Genomic DNA, 19,468 nt, shown 5'->3' on the forward strand with positions numbered 1-19,468 from the left:
GAGATGTATTCTTCAGGTGATAGACTTTACTGTACTACGATGTGAATACCACATAAGGGTCTTGATCAAAATTCCGTATTGCTCTTTAAATCTGCCAATTCAAACTCCTTATGGATCTTATTCAGAGGTTGGCTAGGTTTGATTATTCTGGGTCTCAGACACTGTACCTTTATTGTCTTTCTACTATCGTTATCTAAGGAGTCTTTTTAGAAGAATGGTTTTGGAGGCAAGATCACCCTTTCTTAGATGGACTCAGGTTGGGTAGCTCAGACCTTGATTCTTTTAATGAGGGTTTAAGTTTAAAAAGAACTGGCCAGGCGCGGTGGCTCAAGCCTGTAATCCCAGCACTTTGGGAGGCCGAGACGGGCGGATCACGAGGTCAGGAGATCGAGACCATCCTGGCAAACACAGTGAAACCCCATCTCTACTAAAAAATACAAAAAACTAGCCCGGCGAGGTGGCGTGCGCCTGTAGTCCCAGCTACTCGGGAGGCTGAGGCAGGAGAATGGCGTAAACTCGGGAGGCGGAGCTTGCAGTGAGCTGAGATCTGGCCACTGCACTCCAGCCCAGGCGACAGAGCGAGACTCCGTCTCAGAAAAAAAAAAAAAAAAAGTTTAAAAAGAACTAAAAATTTATGTGAAAACAGCACCAGAGTGGTCTAAGCAAGCAGGCTAAACCTATCCCACTTGATGCTGGTAAGGCCTGTCTTACATCCTAGGTTATCTCTGAGATAATTTTAAGTAAAATCTGTTTTTACTTCTGAATAAATATGAGATAAAAACCCCAGTGAACAACCTGGCTCTCAGGCAGAAGAGATGGGCTGACAGAGCCCATCGTTTATGCCAGCAGCTGTGGAGGTGGAGGTTCCAGTCCTCAAAGTACAAGCTCAAATCCAGCCTTCAGCATGTGGCTGGACTTGACTTTGATGTTACACTCATCTGACCAGCAGCCTTGGGCTGCAGGTATTTACTTCTTCTTCCTTTTTTTTTTTTTTTTTTGAGACAGTCGCGCTCTGTTGCCCAGGTTGGAGTGCAGTGGCGCGATCTTGGCTCACCACAACCTCCGCCTCCTGGGTTCAAGTGATCCTCCTGCCTCAGCCTCCCAAGTAGCTGGGATTACAGGCGCATGCCATCATGCCCGACTCATTTTTGTATTTTAGTAGAGATGGGGTTTCACTATGTTGGCCAGGCTGGTCTCAAGCTCTTGACCTCAAAATCCACTTGCCTCAGCCTCCCAAAGTGCTGGGATTACAGGCGTGAGCCACTGCTCCTAGCCTAGTTATTCTTTAGCCTACAGGATGTTAAGCTTCGGGGAAGCAGAGGACCAGCCTGTCCTGTGTGCTTCACAGTCTGGGAGAGCCATTTACTTCAGAGGAGTTAGTTAAGTTTCTCTCCCCTTCAGTGGAGAAGACAGACAAGCTGATAGCCAAGACACAGTGTGACGTGTTCTACAGATGCTATGGGAGCACAAAAGGCATCCCTGGCAAAGCCTGGAGGGGAGGGTAGAGAATAGGTCAAGCAAGGCTTTTTGGAGGACATGGCAACCTGATATGAGTTTTGAAGGATAAATGGCCACTGCCCAGGCATCTTTTTTCCTTTGCTTTCAGGACACCTTATGTGCCTAAGTCTCTGCCTGCCTCACTAGCTGTTCCTTCTGCTCCTTTGTTGCATCTTTCTTATCACTGCCTAAATGCTGGGGGGTAGGCGGAGGGGGGCTCTAGATCTTGGTCCTTAGCCCTCCTTTCTCTCTTTTTTACTTAATCTAGGTGACTCCATCCAGCTCCATGGCTTTAAATACCATTCAGATTTACACCCCCAGCCCTGCTCTTTCAAGTCCCTTGGATATCTAATAGGCATCCTAACGCTGGCATACCCAAACAAGAACTCCTGATGCTCCCTACCGCAACACACTTCTGTATTCCTCACCATCTTGGTATATGGCAACACCCTCTGTCCAGTTGCTCAGGCTAAAACCCTAGACATCTTCCTTTCCTCTCTTTAACATCCTATACTGAATCTGCGAGTAAGTCCCGTTGGTGCTCATCTTCAGATTAAATCCTGAATCCAACCACTTCTCAATACTTCCAACACTAATACCCTCATCCCTTACCGACATTATTACAATGGCCTTTAACTGGTCTCTGCACCTCCATTCTTGCCCTCCTACAGACGGTTCTCTGTACAATCACCAGAGTGATCTTTTAAAAATTCAAATCAGGGCCAGGCGTGGTGGCTCACGCCTGTAATCCCAGCACTATGGGAGGACGAGGTAGGTGGAGGATGAGGTGGGTGGATAACATGAGGTCAGGAGTTCGAGACCAGCCTGGCCAATATGGTAAAACCCTGTCTCTACTAAAAATACAAAAAAATTAGCTGGGTGTGGTGGCAGGCGCCTGTAATCCCAGCTACCTTGGAGGCTGAGGCAGGAGAATCGTTTGAACTTAGGAAGTAGAGGCTGTGGTGAGCCAAGATCACGCCATTGCACTCCAGCCTGGGCAACAAGAACGAAACTCCATCTCCAAAAAAAAAAAAGAAAAGAAATTAATTCAATCAGATAATGTCTCCTCTCCTTAATAGTCTCCAATGATTTCCTATTAAACTCTGAATAAAAGCCAAAGTCCTTACCCTACCTACAAGGCTCTTCATGATCTGGCTTCTTCCACCTATTAGCATTTTCCCCCTCACTATTTTTCGTCAGCCCTCTGTTCTTTTGCTGTTTCTTGAACATACCAAGTTCACTCCTGCTTCAGGGCCTTTGAACCCACTATCACCCCTGCCTGTAATACTCTTCCTCTAAGCATTTGCCCAGATGAAATCTTCCTTATTTCATTCAGGTCTCTGATCATGTCATCCTCAGAGAGATCTTTACTGGCTAACCTACATGAAAATAAATTTTCTTGACTCTCCATTCCTTCACCTTGCCTTTATTTTTCTCCATGGTACCCCTCTCATCACCTGATACTGTGTTATGTATTCATTTGCTTATCATCTATCTTCTATACTAGAATGTAAATTACATGAGGACAAAGACTTCATCAATTTTATTCACCAATATATCTCCAATGCCTAAAACAATGCCTGACAGAAGGCAGGTATTAAAAAGAGCTATCTGATGAATGAATGGGGACTCAAAGGAGAGGAGACTGGGATAGCAAAGCAGATGGAACAGAATGTATAAATGCATGAAGGTATGCTACTGTAAGCAGGCAGGTATGGCTGCAGTATGGGGTGTGTATGGTGGGTGCGGGGAAGATGAGAAAGGCAGAGCCAGACCATTAAGGGCTGAAGGGCTTCTAAGCCACGCCCAAGAGTCTACAGACTCAAAGTATTGATGTTCCCTGATTTGTTATTATACAAAGGCAAAATGGAAACTGAAGGCTGTTACAAGGGAGAACACACAGCTAGGAAGAGCATTTATGGCTACTTTGAGGTTAGCTGCGTATCTGATTATAACTCTTGACTCTACCAGGAAATGATGAGCTCTTTGAGGACAGTGATTCCTTAGTGCTTGCTTTTGTATCCCTAGCAGCCGGGCCAGCCTGGCACAAAATGGGTGTTCAGTGAGGTTTTGAGCTAAAGAATGTTTGCATTACTGGTTTTCTGCTTTCCAAAAGGCCACATGCATTTCTATTCTAATGATCAGGGGAATGTATGCAAATGGTCTCTGGATCCTATCCACGAAGATAGCCCAGACTCATGTTAATTCACAGTGAGAGTCTTTAATAATTTGGTAATCATTAGTTTACAGCTCACTCAAATGTCGTACAGTGGCTCACAGAAAATTATAAAGAAAATCTAAGAATCTAAAAGATTCAAAAAGTGTGGCCATGTTAACTACCAAGCAATTCAAACCCTTTCATGAAAGAATCCAACATAGCCCAAGGCAAGGCCTTTCTGCATTCATACTCACTTGTCACAAAGGTTTGAATCTGGTGACTGACTCAGTTTGTGTAGAATATCTACGATGCCCATGTCTCGTAATTTATCCTGGCGTTCTTGTGAACCTAAATGATTAAAGCCAGGTTATTGGGAACATGACCCAGGAAAACGCTCTCTTTGATGTACAATTAACAATCTAGAGCCTTACCAGTGTCCTTCACTCCCTACTCCTCCTGTACCCCTTGTCCTCTACCCTCTCCCAGTGTAGTTGGACCCGCTCATGCTTGGACTCTCTGACAGCCTTCTAACTCGTCTCTCTGCCTCCTGACCATCCTGCCTGCAGTCTATCCTGGGTTCTGCAGCTGGACTGACTTCTCCGTGGACTACAGGGTCAAGGTTAGATCCTTCAGCCTGGTACAAGACCCTCTGCCACTCACTCCCAGCTTCATCACTTCTTTCAGGACATACCCATGGCCCTGGCCAGATCAGGCCAGGCTCTTACTACTCCAAACAGGTCTTACCTTCCCCTTTCTATTGTCTTCTACCCTCCTCTGTCCTCCCAGCACTTTTTGTTGCCTCTCAGCACAACTGGCACTTCCAATTTCCTATCACTTTGTTATACTTTCCAACTAGACTAACATCTCCTTGAGGGTGGCTTGTCTCCCCAGTACACAGGTGGTACTTGGTATCTAGGTCTGTAGGCGGAATCCAGTTTCCCTTCTTGCACTTTGTTTTGGGCGCAGCTGAGTAATCCCCTGGAGTCTTCCCCACTGAAGAGCCCACAGTGACCACTCATGCACTGGCTCTCTCTAGACACAGTGAATCAGAATTTCTAGGGATGAGGTCCAGAAATCTGCACTTAAAAAAGTTCCCCAGGTGATTCTAATGCAGCCAACCCAGCCTTGAGACCCACTGCTCTCCTATATTTGCTACCTTGGCTATATATTGGAATCATCTGGGGAGCTTTAAGAAACACTTATGCCTGGAGCCCATCCCAGAGATTCTGATTTAATTGGCCTGGTGTAAAAACTCCCAGGTGATTCTAATATGCAGTCACAGTAAAGAACCTCTGATCTATACAGGCCTCCTTACAGACTAGCTGCTTCACTGGTCACACTGCACTTCTGATTTTTCACCAATGCACTTTCTTCTCCATCATGTTTATCTGCCTGTAGTCGTCATATGTGCTTCCTCTGCTCACAACGAAAGGCTCATCCTCCCACCCACTCTCTCCTCTCACCTTCTTCAAGTGCATCTCACATTCTCCTCATTAGCTTTCTCATGGCAGGGACTGCCACTTACTTCTCACTCTCCCTCCTTGAATCTGGTATAGAGTTGGCTCAAATGGGGCACTCAGTGTTGACTGTCTGGCTGACTTGTGCTAATTCCACTGATTCTCATACCAGGGTGACTCTGGAGGGTGCTTGGGCCAGATGGTCCAAGAACAGAGCCTCTGCCCAGGATCTCAGGGGCACCTGCTAGCTTCACTGTGCAAGACACTCTTCCCATAATTTTTTTCAAAGCAAATCTCACCAATCTCTTACCTTCCTCTTCATTCCATATGAGGTTTGATATACAAAACATGGCTGCAAGCTGCAGTTTAACATGTGAATGGCCCTATTAATACAGAAAAAGAAAAAAAATCAAAATGGTGGTAATCTCATTTTAGATCTTTTTTTTGGGGACCTATCATAGGCAATTCCTATAACCTAAAAGTCTGAAGCAGGGCTGGGCGCAGTGGCTCACACCTGTAATCCCAGCACTTTGGGAGGCCAAGGCGGGCAGATCACAGGGTCAGGTGTTCAAGACCAGGATGACTAACATGGTGAAACCCTGTCTCTACTAAAAATACAAAAATTTGCTGGGTGTAGTGGCGGGCACCTGTAATCTCAGCTACTCAGGAGGCTGAGGCAGGAGAATCGCTTGAACCCGGGAGGCGGAGGTTGCAGTGAGCCGAGATTGCACCACTGTACTCCAGCCTGGGTGACAGAGTGAGACTCTGGCTCAAAAAAAAAAAAAAAAAAAAAAAAAAAAAAAAGTCTGAAGCAGAGGCCTCATATTCAAATAACTCAAGGGGCCATGAAATTAACACTAATGAGTAAAAGGGTTGGGCTAAAGATAACAAGGGACAGTGGAGAATCTGGCAAATTGAGGAGTACAAGCCTTGCCAAAAGACATTCAAATTCAAATTCAAATTTAAAAAACCATCTGGCTGGACAAACAAAACAGCTCTAGGGCTATGGGTACAGTTTGCAATTTATGATTCAATCCATGCACGAAGAAACACTGTCATATGACAATTCTATGCTTTCGACTTAGGCTATGTTTCCAGGTCACCAATAGCCAACATACACTGGGTGGATGTGCATTTGGTATTTATCTCTTAAGCTACTGGTTATCTTATTCAAATGGCCCAATAATTCCTTTGGGGAAGAAAGTGAATATATGGTCAGGAAGTTCTGTAACACCCAGACTTTCACACACACACAATCTATAAATGGTTTACTCCTCTGACACAACTTGCTGAAAACAAGAAGCGTTATATAATACATTCAGCTTCTGGAATAATTAAATTACTCCTATATCTATAGAAGCGTCCCCCAAAACTTGACGAAATCTCTAGTTGATTTCTCAAATGTCTCTACTATCACTAATGAGCCTCCTATTCTTCTAAATACGATTCTTATTTATTTTGCTTTATGTACTAAAAGTACAACAATTTCTGGTTGCTTTGGATACAGTGCTTTCGCCTGAATGAAAAAGGACCCAATAATAAAATAACCCTTTATAAATGACTGTCTTACTGGTCAATAAAAAAAATTCTAGTATGTTTAAATAATTTATGCACATCTGAGGGAGTATCAATGGCAAAATATGCTCAATGGTTTTTTCAAGGCTAAGACAGACTTATCTTCTCATGTAGGACTATATTTCAACTAAGCAGAGACAAAGTAATGGATGTGGCTTCCTCCAGTAGAATTCTATGGCTAGTGATTCTTTCTTCTTCTAACTGCCAACACTTTTAAGGAGATGTCCAGTTTGGGCTCCCTTAAGACAAAACAGAATAAAACTTATCTGCTCCCAGCCTCAGACAATCAATCAATATTTGTTGAATAAGTGAGCTTGTATATACTATAACAAATATGCATTTACTATGCATAAGTTTATTCATCATTCATTCAATATTTTTTGAGGACACAAATTACTATGAGGATAGAGAAAATTGGAGGGTGGAGGGTGGAGGGGTGGGAACTTAATTTAGGTGGAATGCACAAAACAGATCTCTTTGAAGGAGGCAATATTTAAATGGAGACTTAAAGAATAGGAAGGTGTCAGATGTGCAAAGAGCAAGGGGCTTGAAATTCTGAGGAGGAGAAAACGTTCCCGAAAAGGTCTGAGGTAAGAAGGAGCTGTCTGTTCAGAGAAGTAGGTATAGCCAAATTGTGCGAACTTATAGGCCACAGTAAGGACTCTGGATTTCATTCTGTGTTGAGAGGAAGCCCCTGAAAGATTTAAACAGTGGAGGGACAAAATCTGATTTACATTTTTAGAAGACCACTTGGGCTGAAGGGACTGGAGTGACAGTGAAGAAGTGTCAAGGAGGATACTGTTATTATAGTTAATCAGGCATAAGGTGCTGTGACTTGGACTGACTAGGGTGGGAGCAGTGGTGATGGAAAGGAGTAATCGGATTCAAGATAAGTTTTGGAAGAAGGGCAGATAGGACTTGTTGATAAAATGAGTGAATGAAGGGACAGAGCTGGAGAAATCAAGATAGATTCCAAGATGCTATCAGACAGCCACATGGAGATGCCGAAAGGGCAGGAGGATATATAAGTCCAGAGTTTGGAAGAGAGGTCTGGGCTGGGAAACACATTTGGAAATTACAGCATATTGTCAGCACAGGGATGACAGTATAAGCTATGGGGGTGGATGAGATTCCCCTAAGGCAGTGGTTCTCAACTCTGTATGTAAGAACTACCCAGCAATCTTAAAAAAAAAAATTCCTGATGCCCAGGCTATAACCCTAGACCTATTATATAAGAATCTTGGGAGGGAGGAGACAAAGCAGTAATCTTTGAAAGCTCCCTACAAGGTCCTATTGTACAATGAAGGTTGTGATCTGCTGATCTCAGGGGAGCACGTGTAGGAGAGAAGAGAAGAGGGTTCAGAGATAAGTAGGGAGGTATGGTGTCATGCCAAGAGAAAAGGATATTTCCAGGAGGAGGAAAATAGTCAGCTGGGTTGAAGTCTACTGTAAGTGGGGTAAGATGAAGAGAGAAGAGGATCCTTTGGATTTGGCATCATGGAAGTCATTGGTGACCCTCATTACAACAGTTTCAGTTGAATGATGGGGGTAGAGGTGAAATGGAGCAGGTTAAAGAATGACTTTAGAGGTAAGGAAGGAGGCAATATGTACAGAAAAGATGCTTTTAAGAGTTTGGCTTTGAAGGCTGGGCACAGGCTCATGCCTGCAATCCCAGCACTTTGGGAGGCCAAGACGGGTGGATCATTTGAGGTCAGGAGTTCAAGACCAGCCTGGCCAACATGGTGAAACCCCATCTCTACTAAAAATACAAAAATCAGCCGGGCAATAGTGCCATGTCTATAATCCCAGCTACTCAGGAGGCTGATGCAAGAGAATTGCTTGAACCCAGGAGGCGGAAGTTGTGGTGAGCCGAGATGGCATCACTGCACTCCAGTCTGGGTAACAGAGTGAGACCCTGTCTCAAAATAAAAAGAAGTTTGGGTTTGTCTTTGAATAACAGAGAAATGGATATGCCTCGATGGGTATGAGAAGTTAAGAAAAACCTTTTAAGTGATTATGGATACAATGTGGATTGATATTGGAAAGATAAGGGAATCCCTGGTTGAAGTGGTAAGGTTTTCATTCAACAAATATTTACCAAGCATATGCTAAGGGCCAGACACCATGGTGGATATAAAATTGTGCACAAAGCTGACACGGTCCCGGCCCTCATGGAACTTACACTGTGGTAGAGACACCCAGTAGGCACACAAACAAATATATATATCACTAAAACTGAGCTAAGTGCTCTGAAGGAAGGGAACAAAATGCAGTAATGAGTAATAATCTACAAGGGCAAGAGTCCAGTAAGAAAGTATAAGTTCAGCTGAGATTTGAAGGGTGAAACGGAGAAGAGAAAAGTGTTCCAGGCAGAGAAACTAGTATGTGTGAAGGTCCCAAGGAAGGAAAGAACATGGCCTTTTTGAGAAACTGCAAGTGGCCAGTGTAGTGAACAAAGGAAGAGAGGAATAAGATAAGTTGGGGATATGAATGGGTTAGGTCATGTAGGACTTGACAGGCCATCATAAGGGCATACGAACTTTATTCAAGGTATAACAAGGAGCCACTGAAGGATTTTAGTTTCTCTTCTCTTAATAAAACAAAAAGCTGAGGTCATCACTAACTGTAATGGGTGAGGGAAGAGGTGAGGTCTAAAGAATGAAGGGCAGGTAAGAATCTATTCTCATGGAGAACGAGGTTGCCAGCTTCCTTGAGAATCACTGAAGGACACCGGGAGGAGCTGAGTGCCCATGTGGGGTTCTGTGCCTTTCTCTGCAGTTGTTAACTCTGACAAGGCAGGGATAGAGAAGACAGATTGGTGTGACAAGGAGAGGCTTCCTCCGTGATTAGAATTTTGTCAGGAGATGTTGACAGAATGAAAAGTGGAGGGCTGTTTGATACCCACATTTTGGCAATGGGCAGTCTCTGGTGATGATCAGATGCAGGGTATGGCCATGGCAGTAAGTAGCAGATTGTTTAGAAGCAAACAGGTAAAGGAACTATGGGGCCAGGGGGCTGGAGGGTTCATCCACCATGCGACTGAAGCCTTGAGAGGGATGACACGGACTGGAGAGCACTGGGAGAAAGCCAAGAGCCCGGGTCTTCACTGAGTAAGAGGGAGGCAATCAGTAGATGACAAGGGCAGAGAGTGGAGTGGCAGGTAATAATATTACCAAGTGGTACAAGCTTCAAGGAGTTGGTATTTTTTCTTTTTCTTCAGGATAGAAGAGAGTTCTTTGAATCTGAGGAGTCACAGAGTAGTCTATTCTTTTCCTCTTTTTAAAATCTCTGCACAATTTATTTTGAGTTAACAACGCAACAGTCCCTGCATTCTAATCCTATGGTGAAAGGGGACAAGGGCTCACCATGTAATACTTGATTTTCTGTAGGATATCATCATTGGTCATAATAAGATCTTTTGCTGTTGTCCCATCCGCTATGTTGGCTAAGATGCACAGTGTCTGCAAAAGAACAAAGGGCCAACAGTCAGGAAGGCTCTGAAGTCCCAGAGTCAAGCTGTCTCAAGAGCTTGGGCAATTTTTCACTTGAAGGTACATGGATTCTCACAGGTTCCACTCTCAATGCCCTGATTTCTCATCGGCTGACATCATTGCTAGCAACAGTAACCACACCCAAACAAAATCTCCCTTAGGCAAAAGAGAACCCCAACACTTCGGTGGTTTCTTCGTGGGCATTAAGCCATAGCTGGGCAAAGGCAGCTATTTTGTATAGGTCATACCATCAAATCAAAGAGAAAACATAATTTATTATTTTTCTTGAAAATCTCTTTTTTAAGACAAGCTCTTGTGACAAACCACAATGTTACTTCAACAATGCAGTCTCTTTGGTGGAAGCTCTGTAGGTGCTGCAACTCCCCTCCTAGGGAGGCCTCCCTTTCCTAGGCCTCCACCTGCTGCTTGCTCCTAAGCTCATGACCTTCTGCGTGAAGGCCTAGACCCTGTCCACCAGCTACACCAGCCATGGGCACTTAGGACCTTTTAACTTTTTTGAACCCTGTTAGGGGAAGAGAAAAGGAAGAAAAATGTGTGAAGAAACTTAGTCCAGGCTGGCCTAATGTGAACATTGGAGGAAGCCTGTGCCAGCTGGCAGGACAGTACACCTTGAGGACAACCACTGCACTGGTGACTGCAGTCTTCTCAGAGGAAAAACTATTCTTGTCAGCTGTTCCATTCTCACAGCCAGACCAGCAGGAGGCAAAGATTAAGACAATGGTGAAAGGACTATGATAGGGATACCAACAGTACCAACCTTAGCAATTCAACAAACCATTTACTGAGTACCTATTATGGGTATGCCCTCTGTAGGGCATCAGGATGAGGCAGGAAAAAAACAAAAAAACAAAAAAAACACACTCCCTGACTTGGAAGCTGTCACACAAACAATTACATTTCACTGTGATTGAAGTAAACACAGAGAATAGATAGAAGGCATGAAGAAAGAGCACTTGTTGGATACTGCAAGGGTTAGGGAAAACTTCCTGGAGGAAGTGACACAGTCCTGGAGCCCAGTCAGGAATAACTCAAAGGAATGAGGATGGGATACAGATTCCCATAATTTTCTCCAATTTTAAACTTTTTCTTTGCAAGACAAGTTAATTAAGCTAACTGAGGAGACTGTTTGCTTGCAGTGGCCCAAGCCTCCAAATACCCTCAAGGGTACATGGTTTTATTTCTCCTAGATTAACACACTGCTGTAACTAGATTATTAGGGAGTGAGTCCTGAGGTGTGAAACCAGAAAAGGCTGCCTTTGAGACATAGTAGACATGAAACATAAATTGTATAGTCCAATAGCTAAGCAAGCACTGGGAAACTTTTTATTCCAGGGCAGTTAGATCATGTTGAAGAGGACTTTATGTGCCCATTAAGTGGGACAGACATGATCTGATCTGGAGAAGATGTCAGATTTCTGGTGATCTGGTATGTAAGCACTAGTACATGGTGAATCTGTCTTAAATTTCTTGGTAGGAACAATACCCTAAGGAAATTAATAATAATGAATCTGTACTCTTTTTGGTCTCTTGTGGAAAAGATCTTATGAAGGGGCAGACATGAGCATGACAAGGGTAATTAATAGGAGTAATTAGTTTGGGGAAGAGTTGACAGTCAATGTTTTAGGAGTCCAAGTTCAAGATGACATCAGAACCAACTGAATTATAGTTGCTCTCCCTACATTCTAGCCCCACCTGAGCCTACAGGATAAGGTAATTAAATACAATGAGTGTTCTTTTTTTTTATTTTTATTTTTTTATTTTATTTTTATTTTTATTTTTTTTTGAGGCGGAGTCTCGCTCTGTCGCCCAGGCTGGAGTGCAGTGGCCGGATCTCAGCTCACTGCAAGCTCCGCCTCCTGGGTTTACGCCATTCTCCTGCCTCAGCCTCCCGAGTAGCTGGGACTACAGGCGCCCGCCACCTCGCCCGGCTAGTTTTTTGTATTTTTAGTAGAGACGGGGTTTCACCGTGTTAGCCAGGATGGTCTTGATCTCCTGACCTCGTGATCCGCCCGTCTCGGCCTCCCAAAGTGCTGGGATTACAGGCTTGAGCCACCGCGCCCGGCCCTTTTTTTTTATTTTTTTAAGACAGAGTCTCACTGTGTCGCCCAGGCTGGAGTGCAGTGGCACGATCATCTTGGCTTACTGCAACCTCTGCCTCCTGGGTTCAAGCAATTCTCCCTGCCTCAGTCTCCCAAGTAGCTGGGATTACAGGTCTGTGCCACACGCCCAGCTAATTTTTGTATTTTTAGTAGAGATGGGGTTTCACCATATTGGTCTGGCTGGTCTTGAACTCCTGACCCCGTGATCTGCCCACCTTGGCCTCCCAAAGTGCTGGGATTACAGGTATGAGCCACCATGCCCAGCCTACAAGTATTCTTTCTCTCTCCCTCTCCATCACTTGTCTTGACATGCAATCCAAATGTGGCAACACCAGACTCAACACCACACTCCTTCTAGTTCTGCTCAAATTCCTTAAAGTGATTATAGAAAGCCTTAGCAAGCTTTACAACAACCCCACCTTCCAAGAGCAAGCCAGCAAAATGATATTCATCAGTGGTAGTGATCCAATCCTCACCAACCAGCCTCTGCCAGGCTTTACTAAGACAAAATCAGAATGCAGAGGATGACGCCAATCAATGGGAACACAGGTATAACCTGGCTGAGAAGTAGGAGAGGGGCAGCACATGGAAGAATCATAGCTTATTACTCTCTTGTTCTCCATCTCCCCACCATTTCTCACCAAGAAGACTCAGTCCTATGAGTTGGCCAGAGCAGCTTAAGAGGAAATAATGGAAATGATCCTAACAATGAATAAGAATTTCAATAAGGCTTCATAACCAAGGTATTCATGGGGAGAGGAGAAATGGTAAACACCTTTAGACTCACCTAGAAAACAGCTATCCCCTCTTATCCACTAAAACAGAATATAAAGGGGAATTCCAGGGAAGATCCCTCAGAATAGACCAGGTCAGCAGGACAGGTAACTCCCCTTTTTGTAGTGTTAGAATACACCCATGCATTCCCAGGCCTCATTGAAAAGCATGAAAGAGTGAGGTACAGTTCTGTTTTGAAGCTCACAAAACTGCTCCGTAAATATTCCTATGGAGACAAGAAATCAAATCTTAAAAAAAATCAATTAGGCTAGGTATGGTGGCTCATGCCTGTAACCCAGCACTTTGGGAGGCCAAGGCTGGTGGATCATGAGGTCAAGGTATCGAGACCATCCTGGCCAATATGGTGAAACCCCATTTCTAATAAAAGTACAAAAATTTGCTGGGTGTGGTGGCGCATGCCTGTAGTCCCAGCTACTCGGCAGGCTGAGGCAGGAGAATCTATTGAACCCGGGAGGCAAAGGTTGCAGTGAGCCAATATCATGCCACTGCACTCTAGCCTGGCAACAGAGTGAGACTCTGTATCAGAAAAAAAAAAAAAAGAAAAGAAATCAATTATTGGGCCAACTCAACTGAGTATGTGAGCTAAGGAACAGATAAAAGCTACACACACACACGACCCCCCGATTAATGTATGCATATTAGTGTATATACTAATATGAACAATTGGAAATCAATGAAATAGAGCACAGACTGGTAAATTACGGTCTGGGCCAAATCCAGCCTGCTGTCTCTTTTGGTAATTTTTATTGGAAGACAGCCATATCTACTTGCTTATGTATTGTCTATAGCTGCTTCCAGGCTATAACAGCATAGAGGAGTAGTTGCTAGAGACCAGAGCCTGCAAAAATTTAAAAAAAAAAAAAAAAAAAAAAAAAAAAAATTCACCATATAAATCAGAGTTAAAAAAAAACAACAACACAAAAAACTATTTCAACAGATACAAAAAAAGTAATTGATTGAAAAAAAAATCTATGGCTCATGTTTGGGGTTTAAAAATAAAAAAGTAAAAATAATCCAATATATATACCTTGCCTCTTACAGAAACAGTTGGCTAAACTCTGAAATAGAGAACAGGCTGGGTGCAGTGGCTCATGCCTGTAATCCCAGCACTTTGGGAGGCCAAGGCAGGTGGATCCCTTGAGGTCAGGGGTTTGAGGTCAGCCTGGTCAACATGGTGAAACCCCATCTCTATTAAAAACACAAAAAGTTGGCCAGGCGTGGTGGCTCATGTCTATAAGCCCAGCACTTTGGGAGGCAGAGGCGGGCGGATCACTAGGTTCGGAGTTCGAGACCAGTCTGGACAACACGGTGAAACCCCATCTCTACTAAAAATACAAAAATTAGCCAGGCATGCTGGCAGGCACCTGTAATCCCAGCTACTCAGGAGGCTGGGGCAGGAGAATTGCTTGAACCTGGGAGGGGGAGGTTGCAGTGAGCCAAGATCGTGCCATTGCACTCCAGCCTGGGTGACAGAGTGAGACTCCATCTCAAAAAAAAAAAAAAAAGATAATCAGGCATGGTGGTGGACACCTGTAATTCCAGCTACTCGGGAGACTGAGGGACAAGAATAGCCCGAACCCAGGAGGTGGAGGCTGCAGTGAGCTGAGATCACACCACTGCACTCCAGCCTGGGCAACAGAGTGAGACGCTGTCTCGAAAAATAATAATAATATTAATAGGTGGGAAAATCAATGAAACCAAAAACTGATTCTTTGGCAATGAAACAAAAAACTGATTCTCTGCTAAATCTCTAGTCACACTGAACAGGAAAAAAGGAATTACTAGCCAGGCACAGTGGCTCACATCCATAATCCCAGCACTTTGGGAGGCTAAGGTGGGCAGATCACCTGAGGTCAGGAGTTTGAGCCCAGCCTGGCCAACATGGTGAAACCCCGTATCTACTAAAAATAGAAAAATTAGCTGGGCGTGGTGACGCGTGCCTGTAATTCCAGCTATTTGGAAGGCAGAAGCAAGAGAAACGCTTGGATCCGGGAGGCAAAGGTTGCAGTGAGCCGAGATCGCGCCACTGCACTCCAGCCTGGGAGACAGAGCGAGACTGTCTCCAAGGAAAAAAAAAGGAATTACCAACATAAAGAACAAGAGAGGGAATATTGCAAAGGATACTACAGACTTGAAAAAGGAATAAGAAATTATGAACCGTTTTATGTTAATAAATTTGAAAACTCAGATGACATGAGCAAATTCCTTGAAAGCTCATGCAAGAAACAGATAACCTGAATAGTCCTATTTCTATTAAAAAATTTGAATTTGTAGTTAAACACCTTTCCACAAAATGGTCATCGTATTCAGATTCCAATTGGTAGCATTCCACCAGAACTGAAGAAAAAAATAATTCTTCACAAATTATTGCAGAAAACTAAAGAGGGAACACCTCCACCTCATTCCCCAAGGCCAGCACTATCCCAATACCAAAACCAGAAAAAGACATTATAAAAAAACTATTCATCAACACCCTTCATGAATATAAATGTGAAACACTCCTTACCAAATTTCTGTAAACTGAATTTAACAATATATCTAAAGGATAATACATAATGACTAAATTAGGTTTACCTCAAATATATTAGTTTAACATTTGAAACCAAATCAAATGAATTCACCATATAAATCAAAGTTAAAAAAAAAAAAAAAACTATTTCAACAGATACAAAAAAAGTAATTGATTGAAAAAAAAACCTATGGCTCAGTTTGGGGTTTAAAAATAAAAAAGTAAAAATAATCCAATATCTATTTATGATAAAAACTCAACAAACTAGAAGAGAATTTCTTTTCTTTTCTTTAGTAAAGGCAATCTATGAAAAACCTACACCCCACATATTCAATAGTGAAAGACTGAGCACTTTCCTCTAATATTGGGAACAAAACAAATATGTTCATCCTCATCTCATTACACTGGAGAAGTTCTAGCTAGACAATGAAACAAGGAAAACAAAATAGCATACAGATTGGAAAGTAAGAAATAAAGCTACTTTTATTTACAGATGTGATCATTTGTTGAGAATTTTAAGTAATCCACACAAAATAACTTAAAGTGACTTTGGCAATGCAGGATACAAGACTGACACACAAAAATTGTATTAGCGTATACTAACAACGAACAACTGGAAATCAAAATTTTAAAAATAACATTTAAAAAAACAACAAACTATGAAATACTTAGGAATAAATCCGACCAAGAGCGCAAGACCTATACATCAAAAATTACAAAACATTGCTAAGAAGAATTAAAGAAGACCTAAATAATTGGGAAGATATAACATATTCATGAATTGGAAGACTCAATATTGTTAAGATGTCACTTCTTCCCAAATTGATTTATAAATACAACATGATTAAAATCCCAAGTGGCATTTCATTTGTAGAAATGAGAACAGAATTATGAAATACAGTAAAATTCACTCTTTTGGTAGTAATTTTATTTACCAAACATATAGAATCTTTTTTTTTTTTTGAGATGGGAGTCTTGCTGTGTCACCCAGGCTGGAGTGCGGTGATGTGATCTCGGCTTACTGCAACCTCTGCCTCCTAGGCTCAAGCAATTCTCCTGCCTCAGCCTCTCGAACAGCTGGGACTACAGGCGCGTGACCACGCCCAGCTAATTTTTGTATTTTTAGTAAAGACAGGGCTTCAACATGTTGCTAGGCTGGTCCTGAACTCCTGACCTCAAGTGATCCACCCACCTCAGCCTCCCAAAGGGCTGGGATTACGGTATGAGCCACCATGCCCAGTCTACCAAATGTATAGAATCTTAAAACCACCAGTATAATCAGCATTTACAGAGCAGTTCTATCACCACCTCCCTCCCTAAATTGTCCTATGCTATCCCTTTATAGTCAAATACTGCTCCCAACCTTTAAGCCTTAAATACCTTTGATTTTTTTCTCTGTCTCTGCTGTTTTCTCTTTTACAGATGGTCATATAGATGGGATCATATAGTACCTTGCCTTTTGTATTGTATCTGGGCTCTTTCACATAGGATAATGCATTTGAGATTCATCCATGCTGTTACATATAGCAACAGTTTGTCCCTCTTTATTGTGACTGTGATATGCTGCTATGTGAATGCACCATAGTTTGTTGAGGGATGTTAACTTCTAATTTTTGGTGATACAAATAAAATTGTTATGAACAGTGTTTTGTGTGTGAACTTAGGTTTTCATTTTATGTGAGTAAATGGCTAGGAATGAGATTGCTGGGTCATATGGTAAGTATATGTTCAACTGTTTAAGAAACTGTCAAACCATTTCCAAAATGACTGTATTATTTTACATTCCCACTAGATGATCTGCATCCTTGCTAGCAACTGTACTTAGTTTAAAAAACATTTTAGCTATTCTAAAAGATGCATAGTGATATTTTATTGTGCAGTGTCTGTTCATATTGTTTGCTCAGTTTTATATTTGGTTGTTTGTTTTCTTGTTTTGAGAGTTCTTCAAACATTCTGGACACAAGTCATTTGTCAGACATCTGACCCACAGATATTCCTTCCAGTGGATGGCTTGTCATTTCAGTCTCTTAACAGTGCATTTCACGACACAGAAGTTTTACAGTTTGATGAAGACCAATTTACCTTTTGTTTTCTGGATGATGTTTTAAATTTCATAGCTAAGAACTCTTCGCCTAATCTCTCAAAGATTTTCTCCTGCATTTTTTTCTGTAAGTTTTATAGTTTTACCTTTTATGTTATGTCTATCAGTAAATTTTTATCTGAAGTGTCTGGTGTAGTTCAAAGTTAATTTTTTTTTTGGCACTTGTACAGTATCTTTTCTTGAAAAGACCATTCTTTCTCCACCAAGTTGCCTTTGTACCTTTGTCAATAATCTGCTGGCCATATATGTGTGGGTCTATTTCTGGACTCTCTAATCTGTTCCATTGATCGACATGTGCTATCTTTTTTTTGCTAAGAGCATACTGTCTTCATTACTACTGTACTTTTATAGTTAAGTCTTGAAATAAGGTATTGTGAATCCTCCAATTGTTCCTGTTTTTTCTTCCAAACTGTTTGGGCTTTTTAGTTCCTTTGCCTTTTCATAAAGTTTTAAAATCTATATGTAAAGGCACATATTTTAGATATTTGTATCTATAGTAATATTTATAAACAATCATGCTGGGATTGTGATTGGGACTGTGTTGAATCTATAAATCAACTTGGGGAGAACTGACATTTTAGCATGGTATATCTCTCCATTTATTTGGGTCTTGAATTTCTTTCTTTATCAGTGTTTTTATAGTTTTCAGTATACAGATCCTTATGAGATTTATACATAGAATTTCATTTTTTTTTTCTAAGCTACTGCAAATGGTACTGTTTAATATCCCAATATCCAATTGTTCACTGCTGGTAAATAAAAATACAACTGACTTTTCTGTCTTGTCACCTTGCTTAACTCATTTATTAATTCTAGGTTTTTTGGTGAGTCCATGGCATTTTCTATATAGGCATTCATACTGTCCTTTCCAATCTGTATACCTTTTATTTCTTTTTCTTGCCTTCTTGTGCTTGGTAGGAATTCCAGCACAATGTTGAACAGGAGTGGTACAAATGGACATACTTGTTCCCAATTTAAGGGCAGTGATACATATGTTTTACTATCTTGTCTGTGGTGACAGTTTCATAGGTGCATGCACATGTCAAAACTGATCACACTGTATACTTTAAATATGTGTAGCTTACTGTATGTCAATTGTACGTCAGTCAAAAAAATAATTTGTCAGATGCTTTTGAGAAGCATTAAACCTCCAGCTAGTCAGCTGTTTAGCCTCCCATACTCGCCTACTTCCAGATCATTTCCAAAATCTGTATGACAGAGTTCCTTTGTGTCCTGCAAAAACAATATTGTTGTTGGTCTTTCATTTTGCCCTAATTTAAATCTTGCCTCACCTTTCTGTCTTGCTTTGCTTTTCAAGTCACTGAAATTCTATCCAGGTAAGTTGTCTTTATATACAAAATTTATTCCTATCCTCTCAAAGTACAATGGTTTATTTTGAACGATGTATTTTCTTCATTGTTGTATTTCAGTAATGGATTTCACTTCAGCTAATTTTAGTGATGCTTATGAGATTATACTTTCACTGTGTTAAATTTTTTCACCAAAACACAGTTTTTAAAACAATTTTAAGAGGTATCACGTAAAATATCTGTCTTAAAACCACTTTATCAAATCTACCATCTTTTTGCTCACAAATTCAACTGCAGCTTCTAAGACCTACAACTCTTACTTCCTGGACTGTTCTTACAAGGCTGGCTGAATTACTTTAACTTAAGAATACAGAAAATGAGAAGCACAGCCCCTGAAGTTAGACTCTCTGGGTCCAACTCTCTACTGATGACCTTGGGCAAGTTTCTTTCAGATA

At 41.9% G+C, this 19,468-nt stretch overlaps 1 protein-coding gene across 5 annotated transcripts in view; it reads right to left on the bottom strand.

Annotated features, from left to right (window-relative positions):
- The window catches only part of ARMC8 (armadillo repeat containing 8), a 112,398-nt gene that overhangs the window by 4,157 nt on the left and 88,773 nt on the right, over nucleotides 1–19,468 (bottom strand). For all 5 annotated transcript variants that reach the window (XM_025375937.1, XM_025375935.1, XM_025375936.1 and 2 more), the window contains 3 exons: nucleotides 10,053–10,148; nucleotides 5,423–5,495; nucleotides 3,910–4,003 (listed from right to left, as the gene is read on the bottom strand). In XM_025375937.1, the coding sequence (XP_025231722.1) occupies nucleotides 3,910–4,003; nucleotides 5,423–5,495; nucleotides 10,053–10,148 (263 nt within the window). The remainder of the gene's footprint in view (nucleotides 1–3,909; nucleotides 4,004–5,422; nucleotides 5,496–10,052; nucleotides 10,149–19,468) is intronic.

The sequence above is a fragment of the Theropithecus gelada genome, chromosome 2 (assembly GCF_003255815.1).
Source record: "Theropithecus gelada isolate Dixy chromosome 2, Tgel_1.0, whole genome shotgun sequence".
Taxonomy (NCBI): Eukaryota; Metazoa; Chordata; class Mammalia; order Primates; family Cercopithecidae; genus Theropithecus; species Theropithecus gelada.